Genomic DNA, 22,235 nt, shown 5'->3' with positions numbered 1-22,235 from the left:
GGACATTAAGGTGTGGTTCTGCTCCTGAATCTCAGTTAATCATATTATCTCCATTTAAAAACACAGTGAAACACTTCCTGTATTGCCACATGACATCACAAGATCAAAGTGTTTTCAGTTAGAGAGACGAACTCAGCCTAAATATGCAGTTTGTGTGTTAAACATGTGTGAATGAAACAAAACAAAACTCCAGGTATGTTTTTGATGAAGAAGCAACATAATAACATAGATCAGAAAATAGCGTAATATGGGACCTTTAAGCCTCCTAGATTTCTCACAAAAATACGCTGACTTCTAAAATGGTAGTGCACACATTACGAAGTGTAGGAATGCTAGGGTTGTGTAAACTGTGCTTCTGATGGATATGTGTTTTCGTCCATGTCAAAGCCTGACCAAGCTGGGAGTGCATGGGCCTCCCCTGGACCCTCTGGCCTCAGCCCTCACATACAGGCTGCTGAGGTTTGGAGCTTTCAAACCACAGCGACCTTCTCACTCTGCACGATTCATTTTTGGGGGACTTTTTATTCCGAAATGAGACACTGGATAAATTAGGTGGACTATGAAGGGCCCCGTTGTTTTAGTAAGAATAATAAAGAGAGGATAGCCCGGTTGGAGAGCTTGGACATAGTTTGGGGGCTGTAGGTTTGTGAGTGCGTCTGGGCTCTGAGAGGGGGAGAAAGCCTGTCTCATTTCCTGTGTGATGGATGAGCCTATTAGCTATCCAGTGTTAACGCAGGTTTAGCCTTACACCTCTTACATGATAGACTCGTGGCAAACTGCGTGCCATATTACGTTGTTTAAAAGGTGGTAAAGAGCTGTGAAGATGCTAATAATGAAATTCTGATGAAAGTTTACCAACTGTGTCTTCAGTCTGGTTTCTAATTGCAGCATTTGGCTGTATTGCCAAGTGTTTTTTCAAGGTTTGACTTGTGGTATTGCAGTTAATAAATTCCATTAATAAAAAACCTAAAAGTCATAAATTACCTCCCCCAAGGAGTTTATATTTTCATAGTCATTATTTTGTTAGTTGGTTTGTTGACCACGAGACAGCTCAAAAGTAATGGTTGGATTTGAATTTGGGCAGAACTTCCCGGAAAAGGTCTCTAATGGTCCAAGTAAGAAATTGCATGTTTCTGTCTGGATTTTTTATCAGAACACAGTTTTGTTGGCAAATTTAACTATATGATTTTTAACTATTCATGCTATATAAATAAAGTCTGATGTCAACTAGGTCAAAATGACCTAGTTAGTAGATATTTTTAGTCAAATCAAAATTGAAAGTCATTCAGTATTTTTTTTTTGATTATCAATCAAAAAAATGCATAGATTTCTGTTTCATCTTATTTAAAATTTTACCAAGAGGTATATTTTCACAATACCTAAAATGTTATTATCACGTATCACATTTTCTTTCTCTCTCTTCAGTCTTTGTTCCTCTGTAGACTTTTCATATCAGTCCTTATCAGCCAGACATTCATAGTATATGCCAACTTTGCAGCCTTGTAAACACATGCACACACATCTCCACATTAACACATACACACACCCTTTAAAACTGGCCTGCGTCCAGAGGAGACTCCACCTGATTCCCCCATCTCTCCACAGGTTATAAATAGGATTCATTTGACGTCCCAGTGCCAGGGCAGATGTAGGAGGAGGGGCATTGCAGATAGCTGATATCCCTGTGCTTGTCCTGCAGCGTCTCTCTTGCACCCCTCTGCCCCCCAGTCGGACATCTCAACTGTTGCGGCCTCCTCTCTCCTCTCCCAGAACAGTCTTCCACAGCTCCTCTGTCTTTATCTATCTTCTGGTGCGCCATGTGTTGAGTCTCGCTGGCTCTGTGGAACATGTGTCACTCGCACTCTCTGTGGCATGCACTGGCTCTGGCCCTCTCTGTCTCTCTCTCACCCCACAGGCCTCCAGCTGACAGCATGTAATTGTGATGGCCAAACACATGAAAACATGACAAATGGTATGAGGTATTTGTGCTTCATCATCATCATTACACAGTCTCTGTCTGTGTGTCTCTCTCTCTTCAGCTAGGGTAAAGTTGATAGCCTGCAATCGAATGCAGCAAATGGTATGAGATTTGTTTTAGATCTGGCAGGTAGTTTCACCAGATGCCCTTCCTGCAGCTCACTCTTAAGCAAGTGGCAAGTTTGACACGCACTTTTTCTGACAGGCCTTGTAGAATTGGTTGAGGTGGATCAAATGCAGGGGACACCTCTACAAAACAGTTCAAACTAAACAAAGTACAAGGTCTGAAAAGGTGAAAATATCTAATTTACAGGTCTACAAATGTCATCTCTGAAGACATAATAATATTGAAGCTTATTAGAATGTCTTTTAAAACACTAAAGAAATTACATTAACTACATTAACTTAACAAACTGGAAGACATAACCAGCCCTCAGACTATCACTTTTGGCTAACTTTATGTTATCACTGGTGATCCCTCTCGGCTACGCTCTAAGCTAAACATGGATGGTGAATCTGACTTCCTGGACCCACACTAGAGAATTGTCCTGATAGACACAAACTGATAAAACAGATCTCAAGATAAAACAGGAAGTAGCATGCAGAGTCCCTGACCTGGGTTCCATCAACAGTCAGTCCTAATGGTAACTGTATGACTAAATGTTTGTTCAGGTAGGGGAGGTGATAATGCAATGTCTATTTGCAGAACACTGTCACTCAGTAGGGAGTTTGTGTCCTCTGTGTGTAAAAGGTATACATATTAAGGGGTTATTTTGTATTTTATCAGTGGAAGAAAAGATGGAATGTGACAAAATGATTATGTACAGTAGATATTTTTGTCCAACCAAATAGTGGTAGATTTCTCATGGACCGCATTTATTTTTCTATGAAAGATACATTATCTAAAAACTCAACAGTCCAAACCCCACTGCTCTCCCCAACAACAACAATGTGGTCTGTACTGCATTTGTTACACAAAATATTTTAGGCCAACCGCAAAAAATAGTAATGTGAGACATGAACAGTATCTTAGCTCCAGATTAGTGAGACCGAAATGCATCACAAAAGTTTCTATTCTATTTTCTCATCTATTAATAAAACACTAATAGAACAGTATAATCAAAAACAGTAACTTGTTTTTGAATAAAATAATCTTATCATAAATAAAGGTCAAACTCCCTTTAAATCAGACTGAACACAAATGAAACCAAATTAAATGGTTGGTTTAAACCATTTAAAGCTCATATACTTTAATTTAAGTAATGTATTAGCTGACTTTCATGACCACCACAGTGAATGCAGCTGTCACATTATGCAAAAACCACAGATATGTCTAGAACTGTATGAACAAAAATGTATACTTTCAGCTTTTAGACTCCACTAATGTTTACAATATGCATTTTTGCACAATGGCATCTCATGCATGAATCAGCTTAGATGGAGGCTGTCCATGGCTGCTGTAGAACATTGTGTATTTGTCTGTTTATTGACAATGAAGTGTTCTTTTTTTAAGACCCTTGCCACTTTTGTGTCTGAAGCATCAGCTGATTCCAAGCCCAAATTAAAAAATCATCTCAACCTCATTATGTCACTGCAATTTTAACCAATTGCAATAATCAAAATACGTCTACACTGTTTCTATTCATGTTAATAATTATCTGCAAACCCCACAGCCCACACTACACTGTAGGGCTGTTATACAAAAAATGCAATATTAAGGAAAAGGCTTGATATTTAATATTGATTGCAATACCACAATGACAACAAAAAATGACATTTTTTAGACACTGAAATGTTATTTTGAACACACAATAATGTTTCTTTAATACTAACATGTGGTTATTTTTTATATTATGGAAAATTGTTCAAAATAATATCTAGTTTTTATACTAGTTGTAGTATTGATTAGTATCCGGGTATTATGTTATATTTTTGAAAACCATCTATATTAACAATTAAGCTTGCACACGTCATGAATACCAACAAATACCGTGCTTTTACCAAACACATACTCAAACTATCCAGCTATGTAGTGCTACCATCTTTGAGTTATCCACGACATCTTTTGCTCCTTCCGAAATGAGACGAGGCCTGAACAGAGCAAAGACAGACAACAACATTGGATACAGTGATAGCATGGGCGGGGGGCTTGTTTTCCCATGAGCGTTGCCAGGATGTGATGTACAAAAATAGGCTCGGGAGGGATTCTAGAGAGTGAGTGCAGGCTGAAGTTATGTGGCTATAGCTTGATAGGGGACCTTAACGTGGTTCATCCCAGTTGGCTACGAGTTGAGTTCGTCTTATGTCCTGAGATCTGAAAGACCTGCTCAAGAGGTGGTGACGGGCAAGAGAAGGACAAGGATTCAAGAGTATTTCAGTGTTAATTGAGCCTATTGGTTGGCTATTCACAGCCCTGACATGTGAGTGATTTAAAAGACCCAAGCGAGACTGCTATGGGACTGACCTCTGAGTGAGTGGCGGCTCCTTAGATATGCGTCTGCACAGCTGTGAGAAGTAATCCACTCCCACCATGTCCCTTTTCCAAACGAGCAAAACGTTTTTCCGATTGTTGGATACAGGAGAAAGGACAACCTGCTCAAGACAGAATGGATTCCGATTTAGCAGTCAGTTAAAGTCCTCGGAGAACTGTTAAATGACAAATGGCTGTTCACATGAATACAGACTACTATCGCCGTATATTAGCAGAGGTACAAAAGAAAACTAAAAATAAAGTATGAATAAATCATTATGCAATTATACTTGTGAAATCTGATAACAGAATGGTTCACAAGCTATAAAACATTTTACTTAATGTCATCCTAACAATGAAATTAATACAGCCCATTATATTACAGTGCACATGGCTATCAGATCAAAACTCTTCACATCAAGAAAACAAGTGTAACGAGTTTGCTGCATTCACCTTTGTACACAGTCCAATTTTAGCCCGTAGTCTGGTCACTCGACTGGCCTATAGTGAAACTCAATCAGCCCAGAGCCTTCTAATGCTGGATATCTACTCAGAATTCATAGCTTCAGTAACATTGTAGAACAAAGTGTGCTAGAGGAGACCACAAGCAGTTGTCAAATGTGGCTGCAGTTGGCGGAGGTTGTTGGTTAGATATCTCTCCCAGTTCTTATCGTCTCTAGGGATGTCACAATATCAGGTTTTAGTGCTATAATTATTGTGAAGAGAAACATAATTCATAATGATAATTCACATGACCATGACCAAACAACAGTCAAGTCCTTAAATTCCTTTCATTCCCAATGTCTAATTCATGGGTCACTAACATGGTGCCCGCGGGCACCAGGTTGCCCCCAAGGACTAGATGAGTTGCCCACAGGCCGGTTCTAAAAACAGCACAAATCACTAATGAGCTGAATCTAAAATGTTATTTTATTCTGTTGCTTTTTTAAAAAAAAATGCATTTATATAGATTTAAAAATGACTATATCTTAAAAATATGTTCATTAGACATGAAGTTTAGATAAGTTAAGGTGAACTCTGACCTACTCCGTTCAAAGGTTAGTATTGTGCCTGTGACAAAACCAGTGCTCTGCTAGTGAGCGCTGCAAAGTTGCACGCTGAATGCATTTTATGACTCCAAAAACATGGCAAAACAAATTTTATGACTGTAAAAGAAACCTGCGTGTGTCTCATCTGCGACTGTGGCGATGGCAAAGTGGCACTAAGTGTCACAAAAGTTCCATGCTAACTACCCACCAGGATGCGCACTACAGGCAGAAAAAGCCCATGAGCTAAAGGCAGCTTTGGGTAAGCAAAAGTCTTTTTTCATGAGACCAAAGTCACAAAAAGTAACCGAGATTTATTTTAAAATATTTAAGTTGATTTTTCTTTAACATTACATAATTGATAACTTTTTGAAACATGGTGAAACAAAGTTTATGTTTTGTTAAAAAAGTTTGTCAGTGGCTGGTGAAAATGGGACACTTTTTCTATGAGATGTAGTGATGTAAGTGATCATCTGAAAATTTAGCAATTACTAAGATTAATAAAGTTAAAGTGCTGAATATTGATATCTGTTTCTCACCTTGCTGTCATTGTTGATAATTGTGAGAAATCATTAACATGATCAGTGCCTTCATGTAGATCATTATCATTAATCAGTATTAATAATGTATAACTAAAGGCAAACTGAGCAAATTTGTTATTTCAGAGGAGGGTAACACTTTAAAATACGGTCCGGGACTTACCAGTACTTACGGTGGTAGTTAGTAGATACTTGACTGGTAGTTACGGTGGTACTTACAGTGGTAGTTTGTGGTACTTACAGTGGTACCTATAGTGGTACTTACAGTGGTACTTACAGTGGTACTTACAGTGGTAGTTTGTGGTACTTATAGTGGTACTTACAGTGGTACTTACAGTGGTACTTATAGTGGTACCAGAAGTGATACTTAGACTAATAACTACTGGTACTAGTACTGGTACTTACTGCAAAATCATATGAAGTGAATGGTATTAAAGAATATGGTGTTATTAGGCATATGAATCTTTGATTTCATTATACGTTCATAGAAAATACACAAGACAAAACACTGTGAAAACACAAACACTTTATTATGACAAATTTCACATTAATACGACAATCAGATTTAAAAGAAATTTCCAATAATGACAATAACAAATAAATGACACGTTTTAAATGAACATGACAGTGATACATACTGTAAAATATCAATACTTTAACTGCTATTTTAAAGCGAGACATTATGGTACTTGCACTATTAATTACTGGTACTTACTGTAGTTTATACTGGTAATTACTAGTACTTTCCGTGGTACTTACTGCTGTATGTACTGGTAATTACCATAATAGTTACTATGGTAATTACCAGTACATACAGCAGTAAGTACCACGGAAAGTACTAGTAATTACCAGTATAAATAGTATTACTAGTACTTTCCGTGGTACTTACTGCTGTATGTACTGGTAATTACCATAGTAACTATTATGGTAATTACTAGTACATACAGCAGTAAGTACCACGGAAAGTACTAGTAATTACCAGTATAAATAGTATTACTAGTACTTTCCGTGGTACTTACTGCTGTATGTACTGGTAATTACCATAGTAACTATTATGGTAATTACCAGTACATACAGCAGTAAGTACCACGGAAAGTACTAGTAATTACCAGTATAAACTACAGTAAGTACCAGTAATTAATAGTGCAAGTACCATAATGTCTCGCTTTAAAATAGCAGTTAAAGTATTGATATTTTACAGTATGTATCACTGTCATGTTCATTTAAAACGTGTCATTTATTTGTTATTGTCATTATTGGAAATTTCTTTTAAATCTGATTGTCGTATTAATGTGAAATTTGTCATAATAAAGTGTTTGTGTTTTCACAGTGTTTTGTCTTGTGTATTTTCTATGAACGTATAATGAAATCAAAGATTCATATGCCTAATAACACCATATTCTTTAATACCATTCACTTCATATGATTTTGCAGTAAGTACCAGTACTAGTACCAGTAGTTATTAGTCTAAGTATCACTTCTGGTACCACTATAAGTACCACTGTAAGTACCACTGTAAGTACCACTGTAAGTACCACTATAAGTACCACAAACTACCACTGTAAGTACCACTGTAAGTACCACTGTAAGTACCACTGTAAGTACCACTGTAAGTACCACTATAGGTACCACTGTAAGTACCACAAACTACCACTGTAAGTACCACCGTAACTACCAGTCAAGTATCTACTAACTACCACCGTAAGTCCCGGACCGTATTTTAAAGTGTTACCCAGAGGAGTGTATCAAACTGCTAGTCCTTCGTATGACTCAGTGCCCATGAAGTTGCTCTAAGTTTCAAAAAGGTTGGTGACCCCAGCTCTAATTCATTACTATTCCGAAAGTAATCCACTAACGTTTAAAGTTAATGTGACATAAACAGCCCAAGTAAAAAGTAATTTACATTTGCGTGTACTTTTTTGGACTAAAGTTTCAATTTAAAAAGTCTTATTTTTGCTTTTGAAATTGTCACGATTATTATCTTTATGTGGTTCTTATGATTTGGTGAGCTGAATAATCACGATTATCGAGTAAGTTCATAATCTTGATACACTCCTGGATATCTTCATAATCAAGAACTTGTTGCAAACATAAAGTTGATGGTGCGTTTTGTGGTATATGTTGGAGCCGTGAGGCTGGAATGATCAAAATATGGCCCTTACATTTGGAAAATATAAACTATTGACACAGACAATGTAATTAACATCCAATCCCTGTCCATAAAACCTGTTCTGTCTTTCTCTGGGCTATTCAAAACACCCCCGGTCCTTTCCACTACGCCTATAGTGGTATTGCTTTCAACTGCATTGCTCCCCAAGGACATGTGAGAGTGGACGCAAGTGTGCCTCGAAACTCCAGCCTTCAAAAACAAAGCAGAGACATTTTACTCATCCAAACCCGTGCTAGTCGCTTTTCCCCTAACATAAACACAGACACATATCATCAGACTTTTTAAACACACTGTAACTATTCAGTAGTTTATGGTGGAAAAGTGGAAAGTACATGGAGGATTTACTGAGCACTCTGCGTAATTTGTTAATACTACCACAGTGTACGCTCGCTGGGGTAATTAAAAATCCAGGATGTGCATGGACTTTATATGGACAGCTGAACAAGTTGAGTGTGTTGACATTTCACCTTTATGGACGCTAGGAGTTCAGGTAAACATCCTGGAGCTAAAATACAGGGCTGCATTTACAAATAAGGATATCTTGAAAATTACATTAATCCATGTACTTGTAACAGTTTTAAAAGTAAATAACATGAGACATAATTTACCACGCTCTGTAACTTGGAAACATGTCATATGTCATTTGCAGACGTCATGGTTCTGATTCCCACAGGAACCATTTTGAGCTATTTCAATAACGATGACAGTTGGGCTGGAGCCGAATACAGTAAGAGGATGCCAGCTGCCAAGTGCACCAAGTTTACCAAGTGTACCAAGTGCACCAAGTGTACCAAGTGTAGCAGGTATACTAAGTCTACCAAGTATATCAAGTGTACCAAATGTACCCAATGTAGCAAGTGCACCAAGTGTACCAAGGCTTAACCTTTATCAAAGCAGTGGCAGGTATGCTAAATCTCTATCTATCTATCTATCTATCTATCTATCTATCTATCTATCTATCTATCTATCTATCTATCTATCTATCTATCTATCTATCTATCTATCTATCTATCTATCTATATATATATATATATATATATATATATATATATATATATATATATATATATATATATATATATATATATATATATAAAGTTATCAATCAATATTAAATATTCTATAAGTATAATTGTTATAATTATTGACATATACTTTATGATTGTTTTGTGGAAAAATTATGATAACAAAATCTGCATTTTCTATTGACATTAACTTCTCTACTTTTCAAAACAGAGTTAAACTTATAAGGACATAGTTGTTTTTATTAACACTGCAATTATATTTATCTCTGTTCTGTTTCAGATACAGTTTGTTACTGTTTACTTTGCAAATGTCAAACAGGCCTGTTGTGCCAAAAGATTATAAACAATATGTTCTTCACACTACAGTGGGCTACCTCATGTAGTTTGACATTTCTCGAACTTGGCGGTACGAGAAATGACTGTTATTGTTCAACACAAACAATCGTGTATCCAAGTCAAAAATGTGTTCTCAAACTGACTCACTGCTGAGGCACTGACACACAGTGCAATACCGGGTGCTGTAGTGGGGAAGCAGTGGCTCAGTGTTAAGAGCATTCCCGCTCAGACCAATGAATACTCTTGTTGTGTTCTTGGGCAAGACACTTAACGCACCGCAGCCTCTACTGTTGAAGTACACTGGTGTATGAATGAGACTGTGTTTGTGAGAGCAAATGTGAGACAATGGATGGAAGTTAGCCCATGCAATCCAATGTGTTTAGAGATCATCTATATAAAAAATAATAATCAAAAAAGCATGCATTTATCCAACCAAATAAAATAAATAATAGGTTTTACTCTAGTTCAAAATACTCCAAATATAAACCTATAATATGCAGTCAAACAGCAAAAACCTGTAACTGTAGGCCTACCTTTAATGAGTAAGTTCTAATAGTAGATCTGGTAGATCCCTGTAGATCTGGTGGTTTAGTAAGCACTAAGCAGACACTTGAGGAAACTGGTGCCATGCCATTGTTACCTGCCATAAGCCGTAAAGGACATTGTTCCAAAACAGAGGTGGATGAGGAACACAGATGGGCCCCTGTGATGAATCGGCCCCATTCACTCTGTCACCTAATAGCACTATAAAAAATTACATAACAGCAAAAATGAGTGGTGCTCTCATTAAAGCAAATAATATTTTCAAAATGTGGATTTGGAAAGCAGCGAGGTATGCTACTTAAATACACATCATAACTCTGGAGTTGTCATTAAAAACAAGAAAGTGCGTCTAACTTCTACCTGTGGCCTCTCGCATCTGCCAGCACTCTGTGAATTACACACCGCTGAACAAAGACATAATTACATGATCCAAGCCTTGACAATTCGCCATTCTGTTCGCTGTCAGTGAGGGTACACTGGTCCAGATGTAGTGCTTTAAGTGTGAGCTATCTCCAGTTACACTCATAACAATCTGAGACAGCCCGCGCCGTTCCCATTGTAATGTCACGCCGCGCGGTGGCAAGGCACTCCCATTGTTCTCACCGAGATGTTTATAGCTCTGTGCCTGATATTTGATAACCAATAAGTAAGAGGTTGTAATTACAAGGCCCACACTCCATGAACTGCTTGACAAATGCGTGAAATAAAAGATGCAGGGGGTTCTTCAAGGAGGCTAGTTATTACAAAAGCTTGGCATATGGTGGTATTGTGAATGAAAAAAAACTATAAGGCAGCAATAAATAGCACACAACCACTCTCCCTATTCAATTGCAAAATAAACAGCACTGACCCTCTCTATACAAATCACCTCTCAGCCAGCAAAATCAAACATTTGGTTGCAAATATTCCTACTCTTTCACCGTTCGCAGTTAAGGTCAAGAATAAAATAGTATAATTAGATGTAATAAAAACACACTAGGGGAGCACAATAGGCTTGTATTGTAGTGAAGGGTGATAAAGAGCGGTGGTGCGGTCAGACCTCGAGTCTCCTGAACTAATAAGCAACATAATGATATTGATTTGTGGTAGACGTGGCCTGAGGAATGCACAGAACAGTATATGGAATTACCACAATGTCCAAATGGGATAAAGTCTAATGTAAATAATTAGCATGGTTTGCCACTTTCGCCCTCGTATATCCAAGCACAGAGGTAATTCAGCGCAAAGCGTTCCAACAGAAACACTGCACTCGCACTTTTACTCGGAGTGGTTTGGACACTAATGCATCCTGATGTGAGCGTCTTACCTTGCAGAGAGATACAGTATCTCTGTGATGGTAATGGAAGGCCTTCTAAGGGCACACTCTCACTTGCTCTCTCCAATGACCCTTAGTCTTTGACGTGTGAGGTAAAATACGTTTAAGTGCCAAGCTGCGGAGTAAAAATGGAACTCAATCAAACACATTTCTGATTCAAGACTTGGTGGTGATGACGTACAATAAGATACCATCGTCTGGAATTTCACTACATTCAATCAAGTTTTTTTTTTACTTGTTTCAAGATCTGATAACTGTGTGCACTTAACTCCCTCTACCTCAGATTGAAGCCAGAAGGCATAAGAAGAAAAGATTTTCTTGTTTAAGTTCAAACACTTATGATGAAGCTCATTCAGAAGCAACAGTTTCACACTTAATTTATATGAAAAAAAAAAAAAAAAGAAACGCTTCATGGGCATTAGCATTTATATTTAATGACTTAACCTAGCTGGAAAGTTTGGCACAAATATCCCCTTGCTATTACAACTTACTATGGCAATACAGAACCAAGACTTTTTACTAATCACAGACATAACATAGGCAACAGAAATTCAACTCAACTGTGTACATATTTGTCACATGGCCATTTAGTGTTATAAATTACTATTTGTGTGTAACTGAAGAAAAGTTCAGGGCATTAATCTTTAGTGCTCCAAATGATGTGCAGAAAGCTCTTTGTTTTTGCTAATCTCACCTGACAACTGGCTACATGTGGACATTTATCTGACTGGGTGGTATTCATCTTTTTATCTAAATCTCTTTGGACATGCTCTGTATAATTGAGTGGTCAAATCTAGGATGCAGCTTGTGTTCTGCATACTTCTCTGTAGTATGTTGGCACTGGTTCATGTGGAGACAACACAGCCATTCACAGAGGAGACAAGTGCAAAACTGCTCTGAGCAGACAGAGTTTAAACACAGGGGTTAATAGAGATAGTATGCAGTTGACAGCCAATGCAGTTCTACAGGGCGAGAGGCCAGAATCCTCGAGTTCCTGCCCTGTTTGACAAAAGATCAAATGCTCAAGACAACAGCTGTGGGGCCGCATGCTCTCCTCATTTAGCCACTAGATGGAAACAATGGCTCCATGCTCTGCACACTCACTTCAGTATTCATTTTCTGCATGTTAGATGTAATTCTGTGCATCGCTTTCACTTATTTAGTCCAACTCATTCAAATAATCTCTTAATATATGCACTGTTTGCCTGTGTGTGACTCAAAGCAAGGACCTTACCATCAAAGTGAGGGCTTTGTGGCTGATTCTTTTCTTCAAGATGAACCCTCAAAGAACGATTCAACCTGCAGAAAAAGGGGCAAAGGTTAGGGCTAGAAAAAAAGTATCATAACAATAAGTACCATTACAATGTTATAATAAACACCAACTGGTTGACTTGTTATGCCCTTCTTTCTACCACAGGAGCTACAGGAGCGCATTGCTTCAGGTCAGAGTTAAGAGTCAGCTCAGTTGGGCTCAATAATAATTCTCTAAACATCAGCACTAATGATGACAGAGTAATTATGACTCAGCAGTACAACAGTACAATGCCACTGGGACTATCATTTTACTCAAACTGTGGGTTATTTTTACAATGAGACAGGAGAAAAATAAACGGCTCTGTTTAACTTTGGTTGGCAGGAGGGAAAGGAAATGTGTTAAACAATTTGTTCCCAAGAACTCACAATGTGTTTAGGAAACAATAATGGCTTTATATAGATGTTGCTGACTGTTGTTTGGGACAGATTGGTTGATCTAATTGTAGCATTTAGGTTAGAGTTGTTTTTAGTCTATTCCACCATAGGTCAGTTGTCTAAGATAATTATAATCAAACATGTCAGTATATATGGATACAGGCCCCTAAAAATATGAAGACAACTAATCGTTAATCTAAGTTTGAATATTCATAGTAAAACACGTGCATGCATAATAAAGTGTATATTCTACCTTACAAATTATAATGATTTATAGGCTAACGCTAGGACAATAGGCCACACAATCAATAACTGCATTCAAACAGCATTATATTGCATTTGGACCGTCAATAAGCAGCGGTCCTCTGTGCATTTTTCCAAGTGATTCGTGAGTGGGGAAAATGTGCGCGTCACGGAGCCCACCCCTCGCTCCCCTCTCGCTCTGTCTCCCTCTCTCTCTCTCTCTCTGCGACTGAAGTCCCACTGAGCTGCTCTCAAACTTCAGTGTCGAGCCTGAACGCAGACAGCAAAGAGCGGGATAGACAGACAGCCAATATTTCAGCTACACGTACTTTGGAACCGCAACAATCGTCTTTACGCACCTTACGTGGTTTCCTAACTTTGGCGCGCGGCTTGGACGATTTGCTCTTTACTCGACTGAACTGTTTTTATTTTTCAACTTTATTCCCAGTCGAAGTTTTTGAGTATCTTCGTGCGGACCTTAACTGTTGTTGGAATAATTGTTTTATTTCAAACTAAATATATCGGACTGTTGAGCTTCTGGTGTTTTGAACGGAGCCTACTGAAGTGACGTCTGGAGCTGCCATCGCAATGGGGAAAGCGGGGCTCTTGGTGTAAGCGACCCCGTGTTAGTGACTCTTTCATGTTGATTTTAAATAGACAGTGACTCGTTTTATGACTACAACAATGGGCCTGGATGGTTGTCCTCTAAAGGTGGTCGTGTTTCTGTGGTGTTCGCTGGTGATTTCTTGCTCCACTTTTGAGATTGGCTCCTACGACTTGGAGCGAGACAGACCAGCAAAGTGCGAACCCATCGTGATCCCCATGTGCCAGGGGATCGGCTACAATCTTACCCGCATGCCAAACTTCATGGACCACGATGACCAGAAAGAAGCTGCAATTAAGCTAAATGAGTTTGCCCCTCTTGTGGCTTATGGCTGCGACGTGCATCTCCGCTTTTTCCTCTGCTCCCTGTACGCCCCCATGTGCACGGACAAAGTGTCAACCTCCATCCCCGCCTGCAGACCCATGTGCGAGCAGGCGCGGGAGAGATGCGCCCCCATCATGAAGAAGTTCAGCTACACCTGGCCGGATTCGCTGGACTGCTCCAAGTTGCCCACCAGGAACGATCCTAACGCGCTGTGCATGGAAGCGCCAGAGAATGAGACCAGAGTGGTGGAGGGCAAGAAAGGCGAGGGCATGCTTCCTGTGCCACCTCGCCCCCGGCAATCTGGCACCAACACTAATCGCTCTCCAGGCAGCATGGGCTCCTGCGAAAATCCAGACAAGTTCCAGTTTGTTGAGAAGAGTCAGTCCTGTGCCCCCCGATGCTCCCCTGCTGTGGATGTTTTCTGGTCCAGGCAGGACAAGGACTTTGCGTTCATTTGGATGACAGTGTGGTCCATTCTCTGTTTTGTCTCCACAGCATTCACTGTCCTGACTTTCCTTTTGGAGCCGCACCGCTTCCAGTACCCAGAGCGGCCCATTATCTTCCTCTCTATGTGCTACAATGTCTACTCAGTGGCTTTTATAATCCGCTCTGTGGCTGGTGCTGAAAATATAGCCTGTGACCGAGAACATGGAGAGCTCTACATCATCCAGGAAGGGCTGGAGTCCACAGGGTGCACTATTGTCTTCCTCATCTTGTACTACTTTGGCATGGCCTCCTCGATCTGGTGGGTGATCTTAACCCTCACCTGGTTTTTGGCAGCGGGGAAAAAGTGGGGTCATGAGGCTATAGAAGCTCACAGCAACTACTTCCACATGGCAGCGTGGGGCATCCCTGCACTGAAGACCATCATTATCCTCACTATGAGGAAGGTAGCAGGAGATGAGCTCACAGGACTGTGCTATGTGGGCAGCATGGACTCTGGGGCATTGACAGGCTTTGTCCTTATACCTCTGTCCTGTTACCTGGTCATTGGAACCTCCTTTATCCTCACAGGCTTTGTAGCTCTGTTCCATATTCGCAAAGTGATGAAAACAGAGGGCACCAACACAGAGAAGCTTGAGAAGCTCATGGTGAAAATTGGCATCTACTCCATCCTGTACACTGTGCCAGCCACGTGCGTGATAGTTTGCTACTTCTATGAAAGGCTCAATATGGACTACTGGAAACTCCGGGGGCTTCAAATGAAGTGTGGCTCTTTTAACAGCCATCACAGTGACTGCTCACTGCAAAGCTCAGTACCCACAGTGGCAGTGTTCATGCTTAAGATCTTCATGTCACTGGTGGTGGGCATCACCAGCGGAGTGTGGGTCTGGAGCTCCAAGACCCTGCAGACCTGGCAGGGCCTGTGCAGCAGGAAGCTGACAGACAGGACTAGTAACAGAAAGCCTTGCAACAGTGTGAGCTGTAGCAGCACACAGTGCCACTACAAGTCTCCTGCTGTGGTCCTGCACATGGCTAAGACTGAGTTGCACTCGGACAACCCCACACATGTCTGAGTGATGCAGGGATAGCATTCAGGTACACGCTGCTCTGTGAAGGGACAAAATCAAAGACTTGGTGAATTAAACTGTTATTCTGCTGCAGCCATGGACAAATAGGCATTACTATGAGAAGCTATTACAGTATTTTTTGCATCAGTGTTCAGTATTGTTATGCATATTTTCTGTTCCATGTGGTTTTGTGCAGTAGACATGCCCAGTGTAGCAAAAAAGAAATATTCTTTTATAAAGGGAGATATAATTGGAGGCATGATTAATTGTAAAAATATGTATAAATGTGTTATTTATTGTAAATATATTTAATTTAAGTTCGCCTTTACTATGTTTAGATGCATTTATTGAAGTTTAAAGGTCAAGGAAAAAGTGCCTTTTATAAGAACATGGTTCTTGTATTTAGACAGATAATAAATTGTGGATTTAATGTTTATTATTGTTGTGTTTTATTTGTGATTTATATTTGTCACAAAGGATGCTTTATTTTTAACATTTGGGTAAGCATTCATGCAGTATGCTCTTTCCCAGAGGCGTCACCAACAATAATCCTCAAAGAGAATTGCTGATGAATCGAGTGACAAAGCGCAGCAGTATTCATGTTTGCATCACCATCTTTAAAATGCAGAGGCAGTTTGCAGAGGAATATATTTAATTAATGAATGTTTTAATCCGTGCCCCAGCAACAGTGTTGTTGCCCCTCTTGCTGCTCCATTTGATCCCTGTGCAAACACTCTGCACTTTGATGTAAGAGGACAAATCTGAAGTGGATTTCAACCCTATTGCATGGTTTCACTGACAGCTTTGAGTGCAGCTCAGGCACTCCAGGCGGGTAATTCATAGAGGAGAGGATTAAAACTAAGCTAAACTAAAAACTATTCACATTTAGTTCTGGTCTGGCTTTTATGTTTGAGGGAGCTGGGGGTTTTCATTATAAGTAAATCAGTGATACAAGTGGATGCTTTAATTTGGCTGTTTATATTTGAATTTCATTACAATCAAAAACAAAGTGTGCATTGTAAATGTGGAAACCATGTGCCATTAGTATAACATTCTTGATGATTCAGAGAGAAAGCTATGCATAGAATTATTTTTCATTAAATAAATAATCTACTTTCAACCTAGCAGCCAGCATTTTAGTTTTTATGATGCACCAGACTCACCGTATACTCAGATGGACCATAAATGAGTGAAAATAAATAGCTTTTACATTACAGGACTTTTACCACTGAAGTGCCAACGTAAACTGCTGCCACACACTGCAAGTCATTTTGCAGCAGGACACAGTGGAAATGAGAGTGTTTGACAGTCCATGGAGGTGACGGTTTATTATTACTTAGCCTGTGTAATAGTGAGCTGCAGTGTCACACATGGAGCTGGCTTGGGTGACAGTATGGAAAGAGTGTGATGATGATCATGAGCTCAAGACAGCCCGTGTCCAGGGACGTGCAAAGTGGGTGTGTGCACACTACAGATGACTTCCATAGTTAATGTCCATTTACATGTCAATTTACAACACTTCCAAAAAGAACAAATTAATGAAGGCTTATACGGATACTGTATCTCTGGAGGAAAACAGCTGTACTTCCACTACGCTGTGATGTGGACTCATGCAATGCCTCAGTTAACTCAAATTAGTTATTCCCTCCTTCTTTAGAACACAGTGTGAATTAACTACCAACATCCTCCCTCCCATTTTTTGTGTTTTCATTACTCAGCCATTGTAGACATTGTCCATGGCTTGGCAGGCGAGCACTGCGAGTCCTGGACTCTGACACCGTCCAGATCATATTTTAGCAGGAAAAAAACTGCAGTGTTTTTGTTGGAGCATGCTCCATGCAGCCAGACCCTTGGCTGGTGGTGTTTTAGCCACATGTTCCAGTTCATGGACGCCTGAAAAGGGGCACGTGCTGCCTCCCCAGTTCACACTCCAGTGACATGAACCACAGAGGCCAAGCACTGGCTGCGTGAGACACAAAGCAGCCTGCTCCACCTGCGCTAAGCTACACTGATTAGATAGAAAGAGGCAGCAGCACAGGGTTAAGGACACAGGGCACGTTTGTCTTTTCCTTTCCATTCTCACAGGAACTCGAAAAAAATTTTTTTTTATAACTTTCCACTTTTGTGATTGGGATGGGCTGTTATAAGCTTCAGAGGTCAAGAGGAATACCATGTTAAACCAGTCACGGATTTTGACCCTAGATTTCAAGGCCAGTGTCAGCTATTTATATCCCCTCTGTTATAATAAAGGCATCAAACACAAGTTCAGATTGCATTAAAAAAGGAGTTTGGTTCCAAAAGCAAAGGTTGTTTGAGTTGTGGTTCCCTTGGCGCCAGAGAACACCTTCCGCATACACCTGAGGTCGAAAGAGCTGGAGACTTGCCATCCAATCATCAGCCAACTTACTGCATGCCCTTACCCCACCCCAAGGCTCAACTATGTCAACATTTCAGGAATAAGTAAGTTTGGTCACAGCTGAAAAATTCAGTTTGGCTGTTTTTTTCTTCACTGGCTTTGAGGGTACGATGAGTCAATGAGGGTCAGACTGTGCAGCAGCAAGTTTTTGAGCCAAAGCAAGACTGTAGATCCTTCTTCTGTGTCCATAGCACATCTTGTAGTTTTTTTGTCGAGTCTAAAACAAGCAGTACAAGTCTATTTGCACTGGATTTACAGGGGTTATTTATTGTAAAAAGGCGTCAGCTGTTATCCAACATTAGCTGCTGACTCCATGGTTTTGTCTGTGGATGAGAAATCCCTCCATCTGGTCATGGGTCTGATTAAAGCCAATCATTATGGCATCAATGCGCCCTCGTGGACCCTCTTGCCCACCCTGGAGGGAAAAAAAGTAAAATAAAGCATCCTTCATTGGACCGTTCTCCCTCCCTCCTTCTGCAGTGCCGTGCCCCCCTGCTCCGAGCACTATCCCTTTCCTGTGCTGTTTTGATGTGTAAATGAGCGCATTGAAAACCTGCAAGCCCCTAAAGAGATGCTTTCCATGAAAATGCGCCAGTCAGAGAGCACTGGAGTTCACACAGCCAGCCACTATCTGCAACCGGACTCCGATCAGACACAAATATGCCAACGCCATCCCATCCGTTAGCACAGATGACACAATATGACCCGAAAAAGGTAAAAAAAAATTATAAAAAAGGAAGTGCACTACTTTTGATGTGGTCCAAAATCTAAAAGAAGAATGTGGAATGCTCTAGTGAATTAAAACCAACTTTAATTGTGCAATAACATAAATACAACATTAGCTTTTTATCCAACTTTAAACCTCAAATTAAAATGCAATAAAACTAAAAACGGTTGTTCATGCATAAAATATAAAAGATTCTGTGGGGAAACATGCGCCAGCCCTGGACTGATTTTCAAACACAGTCAACAAAGCCTGAGATGAGTCTGATCTACAAGGTAACTGAAATAATAACAGGCTGACAGTAATAATGCTAACAAAATTATTTGTAATCTATGAAAATGTAATCTTGGTACTTGCCCTTTACCAATGTTCTGAAATAACTTTTTGAGTGATGTGGCTGATGGACAAAACTAAACAATAGTGGCAAAGACAAACTATGCTGAGGTAACTACCTCCCTTCAGAAATTAGATTAGATTAGTGTTATTAGAAATGTGTTTCCAGATTGTTTTAAATAGCATTTATTGTGTACTAAGAATGAGTTTTGTTGGGTCTATGAGTAGGAGCAGGTGTAGCATAAAAACACAGGTGCAAACACAAGCATTCAAGTAAGAGATTGACTGGAATGATCAATATAATGAGCAAGTCTGAGCTGAGTTGTTAGCTATACAGGGGGACGAAGGTTTTAGGGAAGTTTCAGTTTTTTACAGTATCTTTTTCTCAGTGCTTTTTCATGTTCTTTGATCAATAAGCAGAAGACAGGGAAGTAAAGCTCTTCATGCCTCTGTACTCATTCTTGCGCTGTGTCTGCCCGTGGCTGAAGCCGAGATGAATCGCTGAACAGAGGGAGGTTCCGCTGAGCGCTCTCTGAAGCCAACACCATTGCTGTGATCACGGCTAATCTCCTTTGCCACTCCGCTGCCATCTCCTCAAATACATTCAGCTCATTTCCAATAGTGTTCAGACGCAGAGCCTCTTCTTCCTTTCTAATTAGGCACGTCAAGATTTCAGAAGTCACTCTTTGGTGTTCAGCAGCGGGCAAGATGGGCCTTTGAGCGAGAGGGTCAGTGATGGCAAGTATTTGTTTGAGGGTTAAATCACAGCAGGCCTTTCATCATGTTGTTATGTTGCACGATCAGAGGCTCGGGATTATGTAGGTCAGACGTTGGAGAGTGAGAGCGCCCCTTTTGTAGCTGCCATTTTTATTCAGTTGCTAGGCAGCAGCCGCTCTAATCTCTTGTACCAAAGAGTCTCTCCCCGGAGAAAACGAGAGGGAGCAGGAGTTACAAAGGATGAAAAAAATGTGAAAACAGCATCAACAAAGAACGCAAAGCCATGCTAGGACTGCTTTTGGAAACAGTCTAAAAGAAAAGGGCGAGGAATGACAGGATGTGGGAGTCTAAGCTCAGCACTGAGACCAGCCTCAGCCCTCCTCCAGGTCAGACTGGACATGCTTAAAAGTAGCCTGCTCATGTGGACAGTGGAACTACTGTGAAACAAAACTTAAACATTTACAATGGCCAGAAAGTACTTTAGTGTGCCAAGAAAATAATATTATCTAAGGTTTTAAGCTATAAATTATCATAAGCATAGCAAACTATACTGTTGTATTATAATTATTTGACCAAGCTTTTAATAAAAGCAACTTTAAACATTTCTGGCAAAAGTATTTTGTCAGAGGATTCGTTCATTTGTTTTATCTTCACTTGACTTCACACAAAGTATTTCTCTAAGCAGAAATGCTTGATGATGTCACTTTGGTGTGACACCACCTTCATCATGCATGACAGATTGAAAAAAGTAGCTACTGACAAGTGACATCAAAATGACACATCAATTAGTTGCTGCAACAGATAAAGTTTGATATGAAAGAAAAGACAGGCTTGAACTGAAACATTTAATCTGGTAACTAACTAGTCCAGTGCAACTTGAATTTTGGACTCTATCGCTGGCAGGTCTCTGCACTATGACAGTGCCACTGCTGCTGCACCCCAATCCTAAATGCGCTCATGTCACGCTCCGCCATCAAAGGCTCACCCCTCGGCTCTATGTTCAGAGAGAAGCCCCCCACCACACACACCCACGCCCCCTCCCATCTCTGCCTCCAGCACGGTACGGATCTGCTATTCTCCCTTGTATTTCACACTCTTTGATTTTGAGTTTTGAAGTTTGTTCTTGTCTTCCTCTGATTCCTTTCGACTTGGCGGTGCTCTCATATCGAACTGTTTTGATTCATGAAGTTTGTAGATTAGGTGTGCTCAGCAAACCACTGGCTCTGATACCTTCACATACTTAACACACCTGATACCTGCACATAATGACTAAATCCTTTGAGAGATTTTCAAAAGTGACAGTATTTTAGAAAGGTCATGCACAAAAAGGAAACCATACTAACTAAGTGTGTATCTTGGTGGATCGATAAACTGCCCTATACTTCAATATGGTTTGGATTACAGTCAATCTCTTCAGAAAAGACTGGAGCCTAAGAATCCGAGGGTTTAGCCTGTCTCACTCATTTAAAACAGCCATTGCACTGATTAATGGTGTGCCTTGGTTGAGGGGGGTGATTTAATTTTCTTGACCAGACCATAGGGGTATAAAAGGCCTTTGTGTAGCAGCCTATGGTTTGTTTGGAGGATTCGTAGGAGGTAATTAATGGGACGCTGTGATTGGTTCAAATATTCAGTGTGTGGGGGGGATTGTATCAGCAATGGAAACTCATTTCTGGTCTTGTTATTTGTTCCAGGTACTGCTGAGTCCTGAAGGAAGTTTCATTTGAGTGTGTTGCCCCTTATGTAAGGGGCTAGTGAAGCTGTCCAGGGTTGTTTGTGTTTTGTGGGTAAAATAAGACAGACAGTTGGGGGCAGATCAAACATATTTGGCCCAGATTTTCCTATCATCAATTAAGACCTGTTTCCGGCCAGCACTGTTGGTGCAGGCTGATCACTGCAAATTGGCCAGTATGTGAAGTAAAAGAAACCAGCTAAGACCACACTGTCTTAAACACAGGACCTTTTGTTCAGGTCTATAACCCCCTGGAACTAAAATATAACTTGCACGAGAGATAGACTGGAGGCAGACATTGTTCCTCCTGTCAAAGCTGACATGCCAGGTCCAACGCAGTGCTGAATAAACTGTGGTTTGTGTACATACTGTAACTAAAGGCTGTGGAAAAGGAGCGAGGCCGCGGTCTGTGGTGATCTTGGCGGGCAGAGAGGATTTGGCGTGCAGAGTAAGAGCTGGGGCAGCAGGACCGCATGTAGCCCTCAGGATAATAAGCAGTGGGGAGCCAGGGGCAGAAAACC

At 40.3% G+C, this 22,235-nt stretch overlaps 2 protein-coding genes across 2 annotated transcripts in view; both read left to right on the top strand.

Moving 5' to 3' along the window:
* Positions 1-3,936: 3,936 nt before the first annotated feature.
* The window catches only part of hip1 (huntingtin interacting protein 1), a 78,656-nt gene continuing 60,357 nt past the window's right edge, over positions 3,937-22,235 (top strand). The window contains exon 1 of the mRNA XM_055226214.1: positions 3,937-3,946. The gene's annotated coding sequence lies outside the window, so the exon portion shown is untranslated. The remainder of the gene's footprint in view (positions 3,947-22,235) is intronic.
* fzd9b (frizzled class receptor 9b) lies at positions 13,627-16,226 on the top strand. Its single transcript, XM_033977090.2, has one exon. The coding sequence runs from the start codon at positions 14,026-14,028 to the stop codon at positions 15,796-15,798; it is 1,773 nt and encodes a 590-aa protein (XP_033832981.1). The 5' UTR covers positions 13,627-14,025; the 3' UTR covers positions 15,799-16,226.

Source organism: Periophthalmus magnuspinnatus, chromosome 13 (assembly GCF_009829125.3).
Source record: "Periophthalmus magnuspinnatus isolate fPerMag1 chromosome 13, fPerMag1.2.pri, whole genome shotgun sequence".
Taxonomy (NCBI): domain Eukaryota; kingdom Metazoa; phylum Chordata; class Actinopteri; order Gobiiformes; family Gobiidae; genus Periophthalmus; species Periophthalmus magnuspinnatus.
This window is presented reverse-complemented; position numbering and strand designations above follow the sequence as displayed.

Coding starts and splice junctions, on each gene's coding strand:
- fzd9b (XM_033977090.2), top strand. CDS start 14,026: ATGACTACAACAATGGGCCTGGATGGTTGTCCTCTAAAGGTGGTCGTG.